Source organism: Lithobates pipiens, unplaced genomic scaffold (genome assembly GCF_037356315.1).
Source record: "Lithobates pipiens isolate NorthernLeopardFrog02 unplaced genomic scaffold, aLitPip1_a1.2 Scaffold_18, whole genome shotgun sequence".
Classification (NCBI taxonomy): domain Eukaryota; kingdom Metazoa; phylum Chordata; class Amphibia; order Anura; family Ranidae; genus Lithobates; species Lithobates pipiens.
The window spans coordinates 367287315-367309511 of NW_027507758.1; the positions used below are offsets into that span (position 1 = coordinate 367287315).

The window sequence follows — 22197 nt, forward strand, 5'->3', positions numbered from 1 at the left end:
CAAGAATATAACCCCCACAACATTACACCACCACCACCAACCTGAACCATTGGTACAATACAGGAAGGATCCATGCTTTCATGTTGTTTACGCCAAATTCTGACCCAACCATCTGAATGTGACAGCTGAAATGGAGACTCATCAGACAAGCAACATTTTTCCAATCTTCTTTTCCAATTTTGGTGAGCCTGTGCGAATTGTAGCCTCAGTTTCCTGTTCTTAGCTGACAGGAGTGGCACCGAGTGTGGTCTTCTGCTGCTGTAGCCCATATTCTTCAAGGTTCGATATGTTGTGAGATGGTATTCTGCATACCTTAGGCCGCGTACACACGCGGGGACTGTTCGCCCAACTTTGTCCGTCAAACAGTTTCAGTGGACAGTCCGCTCAAAATTAGCATGGACAGACTTGCCCACACACGACAAACGAACAGTCCGCTGAAACCGTGCGCGATGACGTGAACGGCACGTACGACGGGACTAGAAAACGACGTCCTATACACTGCAATGCAAACTTCGGCGTGTAAATCCTTTCTGAGCATGCGCGGAACTTAGTTTGACGAACAAGCCTACACACGAGGGGACTGTTCGCTGAAACAAAGTTTCAGCGGACAGTTTTTCGGAATTTCCAAAAAACTTTGTTCAGCAGACTGTCCGCTGAAACTGTCCGCTGAAAGCCCACACATGAGCGGACTGTCCGCCGAAACACTGTTCAGCGGACAAAGTTGAGCGAACAGTCCCCGCGTGTGTACGCGGCCTTAGTTGTAACGAGTGGTTATTTGAGTTACTGTTGCTTTTCTATCATCTCAAACCAGTCTGTTCATTTTCCTCTGACATCAACAAGGCATCTTCGTCCACACAACTGCCGCTCACTGGATATTTTCTCTTTTTTGGGACCATTCTCTGTAAACCCTTGAGATGGTTGTGCGTAAAAATCCCAGTAGATCAGCAGTTTTTGAAATACTCAGACCAGCCCATCTGGCACCGACAACCATGCCACGCTCAAAGTCACTTAAATTCCCTTTTTTTTTACTTTAGCAAGTCATCTTCGCCACGTCTAGGTGCCTAAATGCATTTAGTTGCTGTCATGTGTTTGGCTGATTAGCAATTTGTGTACCAAGCAATTGAACATTACTTGGTAACAATAAAGTGGTCGCTAAGTGTATAAATGTTGTGGTAATAATGCAAAAAGTCCAGTATTTAAAATTTTTTAAAGTAGAACCGACTGTCACAATTCTATACTGAATATACACGTACAGGCTTCAAAAAAAAAAAAAAAAACAACCTAACCCGTCAAAACATAACCATTTGGAAAACCAATTTTTTTTTAGTCTGTAATTGTAAACTGACATTTGATGTTCTGCCTCTTTGGAAAATTAAAACATTTGGGAACAATGAAAATATGAGAGGAATATACATTGATCATATCTAGGCAATGCTCATATGGGTACTGGATGTAGAAGAGCAACAAGTGCCCATGTTAAAGTGGTTTAAAGGCATAGAATGCAATAGAGCATTCTGGCTCCCGCTACTGTCAATCAAAGTCAGTCAGCCAATAAGAAGAGAAAGGGGGCGGGGCCAGGTTATGGCTCCATCAATATCTGAAAGGACACAGAGAGATGTGGCCCGGCTCGGGTGCCCCCATAGCAAGCTATTAGCTGTAGGGGCACTCGACAGGAGGGAGAGGCCAGAAGCACAGAAGAGGGACCAGAGAAGAAGAGGATCTGGACTGCTCTGTGCAAAACCATTGCGCAGACTGGTAAGTATAGCATGTCTAACCACTTTCTCATTGTTATACACCGGCAGGTCGGTTCTCCTGCATGAATCACCATAGCTGTACGGCGACTCTCTCAGGTGCAGTTGTGGGAGGGCACACGGCACCGGTGGTACGCTCTAGCTCTCGCAGTGCCCATGGGTCAGGTGGACTCGAGTCTGCCGGTGGCCCGAGATCACCTAGTACAGAGGCAGAACGGGGATCTGCCTTTGTAAACAAGCGGATCCCCATTCTGACAGGAGACATGAAAGAGATCTTATGTTCCCAGTGAACGGGAACAGTGATCTCTGTCATGTCCCTGGCAGCCCATTCCCCCCACAGTTAGAACACACTGAGAGAACACAGTTAACTCTTGAGTGTCCCCTAGTGTTAACCCCTTCCCTACCAGTGTCATTTTTACATCGATCAGTGCATTTTTATAGCACTAATCAATATAATAATGCCATTGGTCCCAAAAAGTGTCATTTGGGGTCAGGTTTGTCCTCCGCAATATTGAAGTCCCACTAAACATTGCAATTCACCGCCATTACTAGTAAAAACAATAAAAAAAAGTCCCTAAATCTATCCCATAATTTGTAGACGTGATAACTTTTGCGCAAACCAATCAATATATGCCTATTGTGATTTTTTATTTGTTTTTACCAAAAATATGTAGAAGAAAATATATCGGTCTAAACTGATGAATAAATTAGTTTATATATATATATATATATATATATATATATATATATATATATATATATATATATATATATATATATATATATATATATATATATATATATATATATATATATATATATATATATATATATATATATATATATATATATATATATATATATATATATATATATATATTATTTTTTTTTTTTTTTTTTTTTTTTTTTTTTTGGATATGTATAACAAAAAGTAAAAAAAAATGTTTTTTCCAAATTTGGCGCTCTTTGTTTATAGCGCAAAAAATTAAAACCGCAGTGGTGATCAAATATCACTAAAAGAAAGCTCTGTGGGGAATAAAGGACATCAATTTTGTTTGGGTATAACGTCACACGACTGTGCAATTGTCAGTTAAAGTGACTCAGTGCCGTATCGCAAAAAATGGCCTGATCATTAAGGGGCAAATCCTTCCGGTCCTTAAGTAGTTAACATTATTTTTAACAAAAAAAAGGAGACTTTAAGTCTTTAATGAGTCTTTAATTTCCAATTGAAATTGTTTAGAGGGAAATATATAGAAAAATGTATAAATCTAATTTACTCTCTGTTTACGGCAGAGTGATTTTACTAGTTGCTAGTCACAGGAGAGGAGAAAACTGCATACAAAAATGCATGCTGCACCTGTTTAGTTTTTTTTGTTTTTTTATGCACTCCTATTGAAGTCTACAGAGGTCAAAAATGGTTATACTACACCAAAGGAGCTTGTGTACTTTTTGAGCTTAGAGGAACAAGCTTCCAGCAACATGGTGTTTATATGTGAATGGGCATCATTGGATATAATAGATATCTTGATGTTGAGTGTTCAAATGCTTCGGGAAATGTGCTTCAGATTGGTCAGATGTGAAGGGGTCTCAACCTTGTAAATCAGATCATCTTTCTGATGGTTCTACTTGGAGGTTTACCAATAATTTGACCATAAGATGTGTGCATACTTCCGAAAAAGGCAATAAACCAATTACACAAGAAGGATATTTGAGTTCTGAGTATTCAAACCTACAAATCGTATACCGTACTCACAGTAACAAAAAAAAAGGAAATAATTTTTTTCTTGGGTAACAGAGAACTATGGCCAAATGCAGATTACATTAAAAAAAATCCTATCGCATGGATTGTGTAGCAAATATTTACAGTCTGTTATATCACAATGGGTTTTTCCCCCCTAAATCTTACCTTTATCTCTTGTTTGGTTGTGAAGTTCCAGCTGTCCAATAGGCTCATCAGTACCATTAACTTTACTGGCATTCTGACTTAAATCTTCACTGTTAATGAGATCAGAGAACAGCAATGACCATAATATGGAATGGATTTTCTTCCTCTTAGAATACTTGCCAGTTAGCTTTCTTGAGTTGGTTTTGACTTCCAGAATGGGTCCAGCTACACAAAACATTGCTGATGAAATCATTGCTCCAGACATTAGAAACTCTAACACAGTGATAAAAGAGACCTAAGGAACTTTTGTCCTGCTACCTATTTTTTTCTCATCACTGGTTGCTTTTGGCTGGGGTACTCAATATGTTAATACATCTGATGCTATGTGTGACAGTATAAAATGCATGGTAAGTGGGGTAATTACCAAAAGAATCATTCAAATATATAAGTGATATAGATGATAGTCTAGGTATTATGAAAGGGAATACCTGCTGTAAACTAGTATACCGTCTGCTTTGATATTGCCTAAAGCTGCCGCAGACAGGTTGTTGTTTTTTACACTATATAGAGAAAGATGATGGACTTTTTACAACTCAAGATATGTTTGTAACGAAGTTCAGATCTTGCTTTTCTTTTTTACTGAACTTTCTCGGACTGTATGGAGAATAAATTATGGCAATTTACTGTTGCCTTTACTGTTTTCTACATAAACTGTTATTTTCATTAAAACTTTTTTGGACTAACATTTCATTATTTAATCAATGTTTCATTTGGAAATACATGCTATATCCTGTCAATTATTCACTTGAAAGTGTAAGGGCTACTTCGCACAGACGTGTCCGTGTACGGAGCCCGCTGTGAGATGACAGGTCCTTCTCTGCGCACTGTACAGGGACGGACCTGTCAGAGCGCCGCTTTCCCCTATGGGGGATTGGATGAAGACCGACCATAGAGTCCGTTTTCATCTGATCAGCAGACAGATGGAAAAGTAGGGTTTTCCTCCATCACACTTTTTCGGATTGGAGCAGGTCGGATGTCAGTAGAAATGTCACCGCTGACATCCGTCACTCCATAGAGGTCTATGGAACGTCCGCTCAGGTCCGCCTAAAAAACTGACAGGCAGACCTGAACAGATCGTCCATGTGAAAGAGGCCTAACTCTGTACTGGAAAAAACAGTGTCCGACCAATCAAAGTATAACTAAAGGCAAAACATTTTTTATCGTTTTGGATAGAGTGGAGAACGATTAGAACACCTGTCAGGTATTGTTGTCTGTGCTCCTGTTAGGTAGATTCACCCTCTCTATTTGTTCTGTTTACTGTTATCACCAAAAGTAAAAGAAAAATCACACATTTTGGGTTGTCTCTGGAACAAGAATAGAGAGGAAATTATCCAGTGGAGTCACTAGTTCTAGTGATCCTGGAGACAACTACGGATTGCCTTATTTTAGAAGGATTTCCTTTACCTTCTTGTTTTAGCCTTTGGACAAGAAGTGAAGGAAAATCTTCCCAATGGGGCAATGAAGGAAAAAAGAAATTGACATGAAAAAATGGAAAAAAAAACAGTTTTGCTTTTAGTTCTACTTTAAACAAAAAAATGACTCCAACAACTTTACTGCAACTTTTTAATGTGAAATCCTTAAAGTGCATTTAAGACCAAAACTTTTTTTTAGCTTTGGCTAGGATTTGAAAGGGTAAACCGCCCCCCCCCCCCCCCCCCCCGTTTTGGTTTTATTGCTGTCTGTGTCCCCATACCTGTTATAGAAATGGAGTGGACATACAAAATTTTGAGTTGTCACAGGGACAGGAGGATAGTAAAAATCTTTCAATAGGGAAACCTGTTCTGGTGAAAACTGTCTAAGAGCTAATTCATGCTATGTGCAGTGACAGATAGTTTACCACACTGCCAAATGCTGATAAAATACAGACATGCAAATAAAGTCTGTACAAAAAAAATAAGATGTTCTGGATTGTGCACCACACCACCTGCTACAATAGTTGGAATAGATAGCTGAAGGAAAGAGAAATAAAAGCATAAATAAAGAAGGGATCTAATAGGAAATAAGTATAAAAAGTATATATAGTAGCATTAACAAAACAGTGTCTAGCTATAAAATAGAGTAATAAAAATGGGAGAGGTTGACAGGGGGTGCAAGCAAAAAGAGAATGAGTATATAGAGAATAAGTAAGTTATAAAAAAATAAACATAAGTAAAATGAAATATATATATATTTAGGTATAGGTGTTTGTAACAGGATTGATACGTGAGGCCCGTGGGGGGGGGGGGGTGTGTTTTTGTTGATATGTGGTGTAAATTGCTTTTGAGTGTATTTCTTTTTTTATCTTGTGTTAGTGTTATGATTTGTAATTATAATGAAACAAAACTTTTCTCCATCTACTAAATCATCCTATATGCAATCCTGGGAGTCGGACTTCCATTTTCAGTGGGACCTGGGGATCTGGCAGAGGGCAAGCTTCAATTCCTTTAAAAGCAGCTTGAATACTACTCTAATGGAAGCTAGTCTAAAAATCATTTCTAGATGGTACTATACCCCCTCAAGACTTGTGTCAATTTTTCCTGCAGCTGATCCTCTGTGTTTCAGAGGTTGCAAACTTAGGCCTCATGCACATGGACGTTTTTACAGCCACTTTTTTGAGCTTTTTTTGCAGCTTAAAAACGGCTGTCCATGTTAGTCTATGGCTTCATGCCCACCTAGGCGTTTTTGAGCTGCAAATGGCATAGGCGTTTTTAAGCTGTAAAAAAAACCCAGGACCAGTGCGTTCCGTGGCGTGGAGCTAGAGCTGTAAAAACGCGAATCGCGGGAAAACGCGCAAAAACGCGCATAAACGCGCAACATATTTTCTTTGTTTTCTGAGTGCTATAGCCAAGAGATGTGTTTCTTAAAAAACGCTCCTTAACGCTAACGCTAAAAAACGCGCAAAAACGCCAATGCAAAACGCGGTAAAAATCATGTTTTTAACAACAATTTTTCCAGGCATCGGAGCTAGCTTTGCAGCCAGTTTTTTAAAACGTCCGTGTGCATGAGCACTTATAGGCACAATGCCCCACATGTGGTGAGAATGCCCCAGAATATGTTAATTCTGGAAAAAAATATTCAGCTTGATTGACAGGCTTGTGGGAAGTCAGATCCCCAGAACCCCACTGGTCGCCCTCCTCAACGCATACATTCCAAAAATACCCAAATCCTCCCGTAGGCTAATTCATTTCATCCTTCTAGGTGCTAAACTTACTGTGGCAAAAGCCTGGAAAAAAACTCAAATTTCCTTCCCAGCAGTAATTAGAAAGGTCTCCTGGATAATGTCGCAGGAGAAACTATCCAGCATACTTTTAGATACGGTCGGTAAATTTGAATCCACCTGGGAACCATGGGCTGTTCATGTGGGATCCCCACTGACCACTAGCTCTTTACCAGCTTAACTTAATCCAACACCCAGAATTGATGCTCCATGCCTTACTTTCCCATCCTCTTTTCTCTTTTCTAGACTTCCTCCCCACCTTCCCTCTCTTCCTTTCACTTCCTACCCCCCCCCACAAAAGTTTTAAATGGAAAACGACAGGTGGCTTTATACTAATCTTTCATTGTGAAGTTTAAGGCCCCTTTCACACTGGGGTGGGAACGGCGTCGTCGTTTTAGCGGCGGCATTCAGCTGCTAGCGGGGCAGTTTTAACCCCCCGCTAGCGGTCGAAAAAGGGTTAAAACTGCCTGTGAAGCGCCGCTGCAGCGGCGCTTTGCCAGCGGTATAGCCGCGCTGCCCCATTGATTTCAATGGGTAGGAGTGGTTTAGGAGCTGTGAATACACCGCTCCAAAGATGCAGCTAGCAGGACTTTTTTCACTGTCCTGCTAGCGCACCACTCCAGTGTGAAAGCCCTCTGGCTTTCACACTAGAGTGAAAGGGGCCAGATTTTTTCAGGCGCTATACAGTCGCTATACAGTAGCGCCTGAAAAACGCCCCAGTGTGAAAGGGGCCTAATATGAGTAGCAAGAAACATGGCATTTTCCGCTCCCTACTAATTACATTTCAATAGGGGTCGGTAGCTGGGATCCTCCAATCTGGCACAGTTAGTTCCCATATGGGGTGCCAAAGAACGTAGGGCCCCATCCTCCCGACTATCTGGACACTCTCTTTTTGCCCTAGTTATTCCATATTCGTCTAGTGTCGAGTTCTCTAATACTCTTCCCATATTTTACGACTAATTCGTATCAATGCTGATTATTTTCTGTACTTCTTTGCATCATTGATATATGCAATGTTGTTACCAAATGTATTCGTCTTGTTATACAAAATAAAATACTTTGAAATTGAAAAAAAACGTAATAAATAGAGGAATCAGAATGGATAGCTGATGAAGAGGTGGGCATCATGCACACTGATTTATTGTAAACACTGTTTCTCCTGGCAGGAGAAAATAAGTATTAAAATACTTGAAAGGTAAAACACTAGTGTATAGATATAAAACATTATAAACACTTTTTCCCCCTTTTTTTTTTAAATGATCACATTGGCTCTGTTCTCAGCTGCATGCAGTAAGAGCCGGGGGGGAGGAGAAACGCCAGGAAACTGAACTTCCCAGTAAATGGCTATGCGGGGGGGGGGGGGGGTGTCAGGACAAGTCTACCACTAGAGAAGTGCAGTCTGAGCTCCCAGCATTAGTGTGGTCAGTTTTTCACAGAAAAGCATATGGGCTGGTAGGAACACCAGGGATTTCACACAAAGGAAGCAATACAAACAGAACCGGATACTTTTTCATACAAGTACATGGTGCAGCAGGCACAGGAATATGAAATATTGGGTTTAAATAATCTTTAAAAAAAAAGTTTGAAATTATATGCTTTAATTTATTAAACATTAAGCTATGGCCATTTCACTGAATTATGGTTATTCTTCAGATACCTTGCTCTCCAGTTGGAATAGAAATATTGAAGAGTCTGTTGCTGTTAGTTGATAGAACTGGTACCTCGGAAATATTTGAAACTGGAGTACCTGTAGAAATAAACAATATGCTTTATATTACACAAACACAGCTAAAGCATACATGAGAACTAATTATGTAAGTGTCATTGTAACTTATTAAAATACCTGAGGGTTTAGTTGGAAAGAAGGTTTTGTCAGTGCTGCTGGTGTTTCCTGAAGAGCTACTCCACAGAGCTGACATGACAGGTCCAGTTGTACTACTAATTTGAGAAGATCCTGTAGCACCTGAAGTATAATTAAATAGCAGTTCTGCTAAGCAAATCATTTCTACAGTTGCCATTGTCATATATGTTTGAATATTAGGTATTGTTTATGCAGATTAGCTGATCTACTGGTACTGAATAAAACATCTAAAATAATTTATTTATAAACTTTGAGAATAAAGAAATCCTATGAAGATAGGAAATCTTATTTGCAGATGAGAAGTTTGTTGCAAAGGAGGGATTTAGTCATCAGGCCTGATTTTTTGGGGATGTGAATATCTGAATAACAATATTAATGAATTTCAACGAATCTGAAATTATAACAAAACAATGAAATTCATTAATTTCATTTGGATGTTTGAAGCATTCGAATCAACAAATCATCCAAATTGATTTATGAAAAGTTTATTGTTAAAGAGTGGATTGCCACGGCATCCTTAAAAACTTTGGCTCATTTGCTGTCAGTGGGGTTCCCTGCAGCAGAATGTAAACAAAAGAAGAGTCGACATTACAAAACGTTTAACAAAATAGAGTGGAGGCCCCCTCCTAATCAATACCGGGCCCTTCGGGACTGATATGGATTTAAAGGGGACCCCACGCCAAAAGAAAAAACAAGTGCAGGTTCCCCTCAAAGTCCATACCAGGCCCTTATGTCTGGTATGTACAGTAATTTAAGGGGAACTCCATGGCAAAAAAAATGGTTTGCAGTCCCCCCAAAATCCATACCAGGTAAGGTAGGGACAAGCGAGCACCACCCCCTCTCCTTAACCATACCAGGCCACATGCCCTCAACATGGGGGTGCTCTGTTGATGGGGAGAAGGGCCTCTTCCCCACAACCCTGGACAGACTGTGTGCAAATGTCTGTTCTTTTGTTAACTGCTTGCCAACCAGCTGCTGCAGTTATACTGCAGCAGTTTGGCACGGGCAAGCGAATCCCCATCATGTTATGTCACTCCCTCAAGGTGACCGCTAGGGGCACGCGTGCCCAGAGCTCGCCCCTGGAGCTAATGCGATTGCCCGGGGGTCTTGATGACCGCCGGGCTCCCGTGATCACTCGTCACATAGCGAGAACCGGGATCTCTGTGTATAAACAAGAAGAAGTGACAGATCCTCTGTTCATACAGAGCATGAACAGTGATCTGCCATCTCCCCTAGTCAGTCCCCTTCCCCCTTCAGTTAGAACACACACTAGGGAACACAATTAACCCCTTGATCGACCCTAGTGTTAACCCCTTCATTGCCAGTGATATTTTTACAGTAATCAATGCATTTTTATAGCATTGATCGCTGTATTAATGTCAATGGTCCCAAAAATGTGTTAATTGTCTGAGAATTGACCAAAACATACTTACCTCTCAGTAAATTAAATTAAAAGACATAGTAATAAGTGGCTATAAGAAAGGGATAAGATAATATAATATGAAATAAAAAGGCAAGAAAAATATCTATTTCCATCATCTTCCAGTATCTCTATTGTGTATTACCTTCCCAAAATGCATAAGGATCCTATGAATCCCACAGGCAGATCTATAATTAGTGGGATAAGGTCTTTATTAACAAGAATAAGAAATATATTGGTTACTTTCTTCAGCTCCCCGGTTGCTGCTACTTTTGCATTCCTTAAAGATACTAAGCAAGTGCTTAATGATCTTTAAGATTTAAATATAGAGGATGATGCTTTTTAGTCACTGCGGATGTAATGTAACTGTATACTAATATTTCATTGGATGGTACGAAAGCAGCTTTATATTATCCTAATTGAGCAGGCCATATTCCAGGTGCTCAGAAACAATTTATTTTACAACCTTTACATTTTGCCATGTCTTGCAACTACTGTTAGTTCAATAGCAGATATTATTTGCAAAAGAGGGGGCATAGCTATGGGGGAAAAACTTGCCCCTAGTCTGGCAAATTTGTTTATGGCTAGGTGAGAACTGAATATTTGACATTATACCAGATATTTACACACATTTGACATTATACCAGATATTTACTGATGATATTCTGTTTATATGGAAAGCTAATTTAGGATACGTAGAGAATTTTTTGAATGCCCCTAATGATAATAATCTTATTATTAAATTATCTTTCACATATAGTAAAAAGGAATTACATTTTTTGGAAATGACTTTATTTATTAAGAATAATAGAGTGCACACTGAATTATTTTTTTAAAGCTCACAGACAGGAATAACTACATTCCTACAAACAGTTGTCACCACCCTATATGGCTGAGGAATAGAATTAAAGGGCAATTGATTGATAAAATGAAATTTTAATGAGATGCATGATTATTAAGAAAAGTCTCAAGTTTAAAAAAAATAGATGTACAGAAAAAAATCAGGAGAGTGGCTTAGGCAAGGTTTTCCAACAAGTGGGTGAGGTGGATAGGGAACTTTTCCTGAGACCTAAAATTCCAGACACCAAACCTGGTTTAGTACATACTATTATTACGAACTTCTCTATATACTGGATTATCAAATCAGGCAGATTATTAAAAAGACACTGGGGCAATCTTAAAGTTGATTCTGTTTTCAACAATTTTCCTTATTATAACCCAGAAGCGATTTTTAGAAGAGGCCCTCATTTGAAGGATAAAATTGGACCAAATGTAATTGATCCTCCGTCTAAGACAATATTTTTTCAGAATTATTTTTTTTTACCCATGTAATAAATGTATTATATGTACCTTAGAAAAAAACGGATGTTAAGGCTGGGCTCAGCCCTTCCTTCCTCTGAGCTGTCGGCTAATTTCCAGCTCCTATCTCTCCATAGTGACTTACCTGTTGATGATATCCTGCTCGTTAGTCCTGCCTACTTAAGCCATCCAGCCCAGATGATCTCTGCCTTCGCCTTGGTCAACATCACAGAGACTATCTTCTGCTTCCAGTTAAAGACTTGCTTGGCTGACATTCCTTCTGGCTCCAGATCCTGCTTGCTGTTCCACTACGCTGATCTCTGGCTTCCTGACTTTCTGGCTTGTCTGACTATTCATTCCGGTTACCGAACTTTGGCTATGTTTTGACTACGTTTGTTCTATTTTCTTTTATTATTAACCACTTAAAGACCAGCCTCATTTTGAGATTTTGGTGTTTACATGTTTAAAACATTTTTTTTTTGCTATAAAATTACTTAGAACCCCCAAACATTATATATATTTTTTTCTAACACCCTAGAGAATAAAATGGCAGTCATTGCAATACTTTTTTTTCACGCAGTATTTGCGCAGCAATCTTACAAGCACACTTTTTTTGGAAAAAAATCACTTTTTTGAATAAAAAAATAAGACAACAGTAAAATTAGCCTAATTTTTTTATATTGTGAAAGATAATGTAAATTGACACACAACATGTCATGCTTCGAAATTGCACCCGCTTGTGGAATGGCAACAAACTTTTACCCTTAAAAATCTCCATAGGCGACATTTAAAAAATTCTACAGGTTGCATTTTTTAAGTTACTGAGGAGTGTGGTTTGAACACTGTTTTCATATGTGGGCGCTACTAACGTATGCATTCTCTTCTGCACGCAAGCTCAGCGGGACGGGGCGCTTTTAAAAAAAATATTTGTATTATTTATTTTACCTTTTTTTATTTTTTATTTTTACACTGTTAAAAAAAAAATCACTTTTATTCCTATTACAAGGAATGTAAACATCCCTTGTAATAGAAAAATGCATGACAGGACCTCTTAAATAGGAGCTCCGGGGTCAAAAAGTCCTCAGATCTCATATTTAGACTAAAATGCAATAAATAAAAAAAATGTGTAATTTAAATTTTTATATATTTTTTTAAATGGCCCTTCAAGAGCTGTGGACAGAAGGGACATTTTGACGTTGCTTCTGCTCAGCAATTGTATGGAGACTCTATACCTGACAGGAGACAGGACGCGATCACCTCCGCCACTGCCAATGGATCCGGTAAGCACTGGATCGCGGTGGGAGGGGAGGCCCTTTCCCACCACCAATAAAAGTGATCTTGCGGAGAATCCGCCGCAGAGATCACTTTTATCTTGTATTGGACCGCCCACTGAATAAGGGGATACCAGGGTTATGGCAGCTAGCTGCTGCCATAACAACGATATCCTCCTTCAAACAGCCGCCAAACAGTTTTACGGCGGGCAGTCCGTAAGTGGTTAAACAAGTGTGATTTAACTGTACTTCTGTCTCGGTCTGATTCATGGTTTCTGACACCAGATGGTCCAAAAGTAAAGTTTTTTTCTCAATAGTTGTGAGAAGAGAATATGTTATTGGTTCTTTTATTTAATGCAATACTAGGTATGTGATATACAGTATTTATTGCAATGCCCATGTGGCAAGCAATACATACAGAGAACAATAAAGAAATTAAGGCATTGCCATTTGGAGCATATTTATAGTATCAAGAGAGGTTATAGGAATCAGTCTTTTAGTGCATTTTTTTACATCAAGGTAGAGACCCTAGAGGAATTAAGTTCCTGGCAATTAATAAATTACAAGCCGACGTGGTCGGGCGGGGGCGTGGTCGGATGTGGGAGTGAGTGAGTGAGAGAGTGCGAATGTTGGACGCGCTGACCTAGTCTCCCTTCACTCCCCCTTGATGGGAAGAAAACAGCCTGGCAGTAGAGGCGGTGCCTAGCCGGGTGTCGAGCCCAGTATAGCGGTCCTAGCCTCCTTGCTCCGGAGCTCGCGGAAACCACCAATCCGAATGGTACAGAGCCTGTGACGTTGGGGATAGCAGCGGGAGCTCTCGCGGGAACTCGTACTATCGCGAGCTCTAGATTCGGCCTGCCAGAGGCGTGGTACGGGGAGGGAGCCGAAGGAATTCGTGGGAACCCGAAGGAACCCACTCAGCGGGCCCGGGACACCGCGAGACCTGATACAGCAACTCGGCAGTGCGGGCAGTCTGAAACAAGAAGGATTCAGCAGGTGGAGGTCTGCCCGTAGAAACTTTTTGGTGAAGCCTATGGCATCTACCTAGGCTAACGGTAACGCGGGAGTGAGCTGTGGGAGAGAGGGAAGCAAGGAGGAGGGTGCAGGAGCCGGGAATGGGCATATGAATGACTAATGAACTGTCCCAGAGTCATTGTCTACTAAACTAATTTGCCGCGAGGTAGAGGCTGTTAGGCTCTTGGTGTAACTGGGGTCCATTGAACGGTTCGGCAGCCCTGCTTCTCAAGAGGGAGCTGGTGGAAATCCTCTCTCCCCCTCTCCCTTCCATATGATTGCATTGTTGTGCTTATAGTGTGACGAACTGAGCCAAACCAACTGTGTAAACCTGACATAGCACTGTGAAGAAGATAAACTGTCGGTGGAAAAATCTCCTTCCTTCTTTTTACATGGATAGTTTATATGGATAGTTGGTTGTACCCTTGGTCTGAGGCCATTGCATTATTCTTGCTATACCGTACGGACTTATATCATATAGACGAATTAAATAAAAAAATCAATTGCTTGGAAATTGCGCTTCCACTGGATCCCTACCCTTTTACTGGCAGCAAGTTAGCCCCCTTTCCCCCCTCTTGGTTATACCCCTCCTTCTCCTAATTTTATTTTTTTTTTGTCTGTTTTGTGGGTCGATTTGCTGTAGTCCAGTAATACCACTACTCCTAGTTGCTTATCATGCTCAGTAAACGGGCCAATGAGGATGGGTTGCTTAGTGATGGGAATCAAAAAACCCGGGCAGCCAAAGAAAAAGCAAACCAGGCATCTGCTGCAACAGCAGCAAAACTTGAACGCTTTGCCCATGCAACCTCTCCTACCAGAAAGGGGCTCCACCAGCCAGTAGGGCAAATAAGGACACAGGGGGCTGCCCCGGAAAGGAGAAGCATTAGTCAACTAACATCAAATCCAGGTCGATCACCCAGTGGAAGTAAGATGCATGACTCAGCTGTAGCAGCAAGCAAGACAGCACATAACACAACAGCTCTAGTGGAATCCCCTCTGATAGAGGATGGCGAACCTATGCTACGCGACATATTGCAAGCAGTTAACGAATGCAAGGTTTCTATATGTGGCCTTGATAATCAGTTAAGTAGTATTAAAACCGAATTACATTCCATGGGCCAATTATTGAGCAACACAATGGAAAGAACCACGGTCCTAGAAGGAAGATTAAGTACGATTGAGGATGATCTTTCCCCACTACAGCAAAAAATAAATGGGCTACAGAAACAAATGGCTATACAGGCAATGAAATTAGACGCGATGGAAAATAGAAATCGTAGGAATAACGTTCGCCTGATTGGTCTCCCAGAGGGAAGTGAGGGCCCCAACCCTATAAACTTTCTGGAAAACTGGTTTAGGGAACTCCTGGGCGATACCCCTTTTACCACACTTTTTGCCATAGAAAGGGCCCATAGAGTCCCCATAAGTCCGCGTCCACCAGAGGGCCGCACTAGGCCATTGATATTGAGACTTGTGAATTATAATGACCGTATTATTTTGCTGCGAAGGACCAGGGAACTGAATGATGTCTTTTATAAAGGGTCTAGGGTCTCGTTTTACCCAGACTTCTCACCAGATTTACAGAAACAGAGAGCAGAGTTTATCTCCATCAAGCGAACTCTCCAAAAATACAAGATAAGCTATGCACTGCTGTATCCTGCCCGGTTACGTATAACCGCTTTGGGCTCAACTTCTTTTTTTGGCACCCCAGAGGAGGCGGAAAAATGGCTGGAGGAACATAAAAAGGATTTCTAGCTATCTTGACACTACCAGGACTGGAAGACTAGCTCCCTGGGGGCCCTTCTTCTCTCCCCCTCCTCTCCCCCTTGGGGGGGGAGCGGGGGGTAAAGTGGGAGGGCAAAGGGGAGAGAGTTCTTTCCTTTTTTTTTTTTTTTTGAGTTGTTTTGTGGTGTTGGATTTTTTTGCTGCATGAGAGGATTGTATAATATTTGCACGAGAAATAATTTCATTGAGTAGTAATATGGAATGTTTATTATGGCAGCTAGTCTTAGCGTGAGGTATGTCACTACAAGGTTATTTATCACTTATTAGCAAAGAGGGGCGAGAAAGGGTGATGGTATGAATAGAATAATACAGTATAAATATCACTATAAATGTTTAATAGTTAAGTATTGGGGGGGCTGGTATTGAATACTCTCCGCCCCCCTTTCCCCTTTTTTTTTTTTTTTTTTCCCCAAGGAGGGAGGGCTAGGGGGGAAGAAGGGCGTGGAGAAAATGGGGAGCTGCAGAGAGGAAACTAAAATAGAGGTGCAAAGGGTTAAAGTAGCTAGTATTTCTAATGGGACGGGAAGTTTATAGGTATCTTCCTTGTGAGTGTAGCACATGATTCGAATATTTATCGCGGGAGGGTGGAAGTGAAATAGGCGCACTTATAATGCACAGATTATAATATGTGAGTTGATTGCTAATGCACTATGTGAGTGAGGGGTCCCCCTTTTTTTTTTTTTTTTATGAAGCTGGGTGCAATGGCAGGTCAGCTCAGGCCAGTTCGGGCCTATGCTATTTAGTTAGTATCTGAAGCGGAGGGGTTGAGTGTGGATGAGGCGAGGTAATCTGGGGAGCTCAGGCGTTTCCAGGTAAATCGGGGGAGAGGGGGGAGCGAGGGTGGGCGTCCAGGGTCTTGGAGAGTATGGTAAATCGGGCCACAATAGTGACCCCCAGGGGATGCCCTGATGGGCGGGGAGGGGGTGGGGGCGTGGGTGGGTAGCGGGGTTGAGGGGGGCACCTCGGGCACGCACTGCTGGTACAACGGAATTGGGGGGGGGTGGGGCGGGGGGGGCCCGTCGTGGGAGGGGGGGGCCCGTCGTGGGAGGGCGGGCCCCCTCCTCTCCCTCCCCCCTCCCCCCGCCTGGGTTAGAAATTATTAACACTCATGGGTAGTGTACATATTATTTCATGGAATGTGAGGGGGCTGGGAGATCCAAAAAAGAGGGCAGCAGTCATGTTGGAAACAGCGAGGGGGGGCCCTGGTTTGCTTTTTCTTCAAGAGACGCATCTAACCCCTAGCTCAGCCCCACTGTTAAACAATCGGAAGTTTTCGGCATACTACCACTCCTTTCATACATCATACTCTAGAGGGGTGAGTGTTTTTGTTAAGAGGGGCACGCATTTTCTGTGTAAGGAGTCCTCTATTGACAAGGAGGGGAGATTTGTTTTTCTATATGGCCTGTTGAGCGGGCAGCAATATATCTTAGCTAACATTTATATACCCCCTCCCTTCAAGCTGGAGGTAATGTTTAAATTACTGGCGTTTTGCCTAGACAAGCCGGGTGTCCCATGGATAGTAGCAGGCAATTTCAATAAAACGCTGGACTGGCATATGGACAGATTTCCTGCTCCAGTGGGGGCTAGAATAGGGCGTTTGCAGGGCTTTGTCTCCGAAATAGGATTAAATGATCTATGGCGAATACGTCACCCTCAAGCAAGGCAGTACTCTTGCTTTTCCAGTACCTATTGCACATTATCAAGAATCGACATGGTGTTGGGGAATAAAGAAGCTGCGGAGGTGGTACAGGATATAGAATATGGGGCAAGGGGGGTCCCAGACCATTCCCCCATGTCCATGACAGTGTTTCTGGATGCTAGAACAGGCCCAAGGGAGTGGAGGATAAATCCTGGCTGGTTGGTACTAATGGGCGGCTCAAGCCCCTTTCAGGATAAGATAGGGGAATTTCTTCAAATAAATAGGGGCTCAGCCCCTCCTGGTATAGTCTGGGACTCCCTAAAAGCCTATATCAGGGGTACATTAATACAACAAGTCGCAATAATTAAGAGGAAAGCCCGAGAACAGGATCTAGCAATAAGAAACAAAGTTACTCAGGCGGAGCAAGCATATATAGAAGCTCCATCGACTGCAAGCCAGCAGGAATGGTTGGCTAGTCAACAAGTTTATAAAATGGCTCTTCTAAAAAAAGCAGAGAATAGGCGGATATTTCAGCACCAGCATTACTTCGGCGAAGGAGAGAGGGTGGGTAGAGCCTTCTCCCTTTTGGTCCAAACTAATGGGGCGCCAACAGTAGCTCAGGTAATTAAGTCCCCAAAAGGCGACCTTGTTTCTAGCCCCCCTGCGATCATGAGGGTACTCCATGATTACTATAAAAACTTATATAAATCCGCCATCCAGGGACGAGGTAATCTAGCCACTGACTTCCTACTTCAGACAGCAATTCCAACATTACCAATAGAGGACAAACTATCCCTTGAGTCACCGCTCACGCTGGAGGAGTTAAAAAACGCAGTAGCTGCAATGCCCAACGATAAATCTCCAGGGCCAGATGGCTTACCAGCAGAAATCTACAAACGCCATGGGGATGTGCTACTGCCGAAACTCTTGGCGACATTGAACTATGCATTGGAGGCGGGTGAACTTCCCGCCTCGATGCTAGAGGCCAATATTATCTTAACTCTGAAGGAGGGGAAGGACTGCCAGGAAGTCCCATCATACCGGCCGATATCCCTGCTATGCTCGGATATTAAAATACTAGCCAAGGCACTAGCAACTCGGTTAAACACATATATTCACAAACTAATACATCCAGACCAGTCGGGATTTATCCCGGGAAGGGCAACTAGCACTAACATCAGAAGAGTCTTTCTCAATATTCAAATACCCAGGGACAATGAGGGGTTGGGAGCTATTTTAGCACTAGATGCCACTAAGGCCTTTGACAGCCTGGAATGGGGCTATTTGTGGAGGGTGTTAGAGAGGTTTGGCTTTGGCCCCTTATTTATCCAGTGGATAAAATTATTGTATAATAAACCTAGGGCCAAAATCAAGATGGGCACTGAAGTCTCTGAAACATTCCAGCTGGAGAGAGGTACAAGACAGGGATGTCCGCTGTCCCCCCTCCTATTTGTATTGGACATGGAGCCCCTGGCGGTCCTAGCAAGATCTTGTCCGGACATACAGGGATTCCGGCGGGGAAGGGAAGAAGAAAAAATTGCTCTATTTGCGGACGATGTCCTGTTTTTTTATTGGAGATGTGGACTCTACCCTGAATAGAGTGGTCCAGTTGATGGGAGAGTTTGGTCAACAATCTGGTCTAGAGATCAACTGGGGCAAATCAGCCCTTCTACCACTGTCCAGGCCTGGGGATCAGGGGGTGCCGCCAATGATTGTAGGCTTGGAGACGGTGACCAAGTTGAAGTACTTGGGTATCTGGATATCTGGGGATGTAAGCCAATATGCCAACGAGAATCTAGCACCACTATTGTTGAAAATGAAGACGAAACTTAACAGATGGTGCGCCTCCCTCTCTCAGTGGCGGGACGCTGCAGCCTAATAAAAATGCTTTGGCAGCCCCAAATACTTTATATTTTACATAATTCCCCAATCTGGATTAACCAGAAATGGTTCCAAGGCATGGATTCGCTTATCCGGGACTTAATTTGGAAAAAGGGGCATGCCCGGATAGGGTTACACACGTTGCAGCTCCCCATCACGGAGGGAGGGTTGGCCATACCCCACCTTGGTGCATACTTCCTGGCTGCCCAACTCCAGCATTTAGCAGGGGCGGGGCTCCAAGAGGGGGGGTCTACAAACCATAAGCTGTTGTTGCTAGGAGCACCCCATAAATTAGTACCCGAAGCCCTAGAGGCTAATTCATTCATCCATAGATGCCCTACTAATATCTTAATGAGGAAGGTATGGCAGCAAGCAAAGCAAAAGTTGGGATATGCGGGAGTAACCACTTATACCCCCCTATGGCATAATCGCCATTTGTGCGAATTAAACAAGATAGATAGATCTCTGGAATGGGATAGCCAGGGGATTAATAGACTGGTGCATCTTTATGATGGGAACGTAATGAAGTCCTTTGAAGCTATCAGACAGGAATTTAATGTCTCTAATAGGACGTTTTATAAATATTTACAGCTGAGACACGGAATTCAAGCCCAATACGGGACACTCGCTATCGAGCGAACCGAAATCCCCCAGCTCCAGGGTCTTATGGACCGAAGGCAAGTAAAAGGCCAGATCTCGCGGTTATATATAAAGCTCAGAGGAAGATTTTTGAAAGGCGAAGGCCCAGCTAAGAGTAGGCAGGGCTGGATAGGGGATGTAGGCCCGATATCCCAAGAACAATGGGTTAAGACGCTCGAACAGGGGCACCTGGCCTCTATATCTCCATCCCAGCGAGTGTCCCATCTGTTCCTTATATATAGGGCATATACCCCCCAAAAGCTGTGGAAAATGGGTAGGAAACCTAGAGACGAATGCCCTAGATGTGGGGCACCGGGAGACCTCTTCCATATGGTATGGAAATGCCCAAAATTGTATAGCTACTGGCTAGAAATAGTTCTTAAAATAAATAGGGTCTTTAAGACCACCCTGAAACCCGAGGCCAGGGCTTGTTTGTTGGGGATATTCGAAGATACTAAAATTTCTCCGCTAATTAAGCCATCTGTCCTGAGGTGTTTGTATCAGGCCAGGCTACTGATAGCAATAAATTGGCAAGCCAAAAATCCCCCGGTAATTGGACAGTGGGTCAACGCAATCAACTCTATAGTATGGTGTGAGAGAGCAATGTTTATAAAGCTAAATAATCTAAGAAAATTTGAGATATTATGGAACCCTTGGTTGATTGACATGGGGTTCCCCCCGGAGTGAGTCTATCATGAGGGTGGACCAGTACCCGTTTGGTGGGTGGAAAGGAGGAGGTTCTCCCCCCCCCCCAGGCGGACTCTCTTATGGGTGGACCGTGGGGTGGGGTGGAGGGCCTCTTTTTTTTTTTTTTTTGTTTCTTGTCTGCCCGGATATAGCTATCTGGCCACGACCAAGGCGACCGATGCCGGCGCTGCGTGCTCGAGCTGGGGTGGGTGGGCGGGTTGGAGGGTTGGGGGGGGTGGGGAGGTGGGAAAAGTGTATTGAGGGCGGGTACTAACGAGCAGGCGGGTTATAGCTTTATTTTTGTATTAGCTAGCTTGTTATGTAACCCGTCTTATATAGTGTATAACACTGTTATCTATATTTGAAAACGTATCAATAAAAATATATTAAGTTAAAAAAAAAATAATTACAAGCCAATTGGAGGCGGTGCAATCACACACAAGAGTTTAAAAAAAAAAAATTAAATAGACTGGAATATTAACTGTAACCAGCTAAGAATTATGTCCCAGTCTTTCTTTCTTTTTGTTCCCCTCCCGCCCCTCCTATTTAGTTTGTTTTTTTTCCCTTTCAGTTTATCTCCCCTTATGAACTAAAATAGTTCATAGTCCTATATGTACTTTGACGCTTTTTTATGTGCTGGATTTATTCATATATATTTTGTGTGGAAAACATTGTATTAAATGTTGTTTCTCTATATCCATATTGCTGTATATTTTGTATGTTTTTATAATGTATTGTTAAAGTTATGTGTAGCTGGACTTCACACATATTGATATACAGTGGTGTGAAAAAGTGTTTGCCCCCTTCCTATTTTTGGGGGGTATTTGCATGTTTGTCACACTTAAGTGTTTCGGAACATCAAACCAATTTAAACAATAGTCAAGGACAACACAAGTAAACACAAAATGCAATTTATAAATGAAGGTGTTTATTATTAAAGGTGAAGAAAAATCCAAACCATCATGGCCCTGTGTGAAAAAGTGATTGCCCCCCTTGTTAAAACATACTATAACTGTGGTTGTCCACACCTGAGTTCAATTTCTCTAGCCACACCCAGGCCTGATTATTGCCACACCTGTTCACAATCAAGGCATCACTTAAATAGGAGCTGCTTGACACAGTAAGGTCCACCAGAAGATCCTTAAAAGCTACACATCATGCCGAGACCCAAAGAAATTCAGGAACAATTGAGAAAGAAAGTAATTGAGATCTATCAGTCTGGAAAGGGTTATAAAGCCATTTACAAAGCTTTGGGAATCCAGCGAACCACAGTGAGAGCCATTATCCACAAATAGCGAAGACATGGAACAGTGGTGAACCTTCCCAAGAGTGGCCGGCCGCCCAAAATTACCCCAAGAGAGCAGCGACGACTTATCCAAGAGGTCACAAAAGACCCCACAACAACGTCCAAGGAACTGCAGGCCTCACTTGCCTCAGTTAAGGTCAGCGTTCATGCCTCCACCATCAGCAAAAGACTGGGCAAAAATGGCCTGCATGGCAGAGTTCCAAGGAGAAAACCACTGCTGAGCAAAAAGAACATCAAAGCTCGTCTCAATTTCTCCACAACACATCTTGATGATCCCCAAGACTTTTGAGACAACATTCTGTGGACCGATGAGACAAAAGTGGAACTCTTTGGAAGGTGTGTGTCCAAGTATATCTGGCGTAGAAGGAACACTGCATTTCATAAAAAGAACATTATACCAACAGTAAAATATGGTGGTGGTAGTGTGATGGTCTGGGGCTGTTTTGCTGCTTCAGGACCTGGAACACTTGCCGTGATAAAAGGAACTATGAATTCTGCTGTCT

At 42.3% G+C, this 22197-nt stretch overlaps 1 protein-coding gene across 2 annotated transcripts in view; it reads right to left on the minus strand.

Moving 5' to 3' along the window:
• LOC143988220 (uncharacterized) overlaps nt 1-22197 on the minus strand; it is an 81035-nt gene that overhangs the window by 10182 nt on the left and 48656 nt on the right. Inside the window, exons 5-7 of one of the 2 annotated variants that reach the window (XM_077487616.1) lie at nt 8736-8855; nt 8550-8639; nt 3658-3861 (exon numbers count right to left, since the gene is read on the minus strand). In XM_077487616.1, coding sequence (XP_077343742.1) covers nt 3658-3861; nt 8550-8639; nt 8736-8855 — 414 coding nt within the window. The remainder of the gene's footprint in view (nt 1-3657; nt 3862-8549; nt 8640-8735; nt 8856-22197) is intronic. The other variant, XM_077487617.1, reaches the window with a different exon arrangement.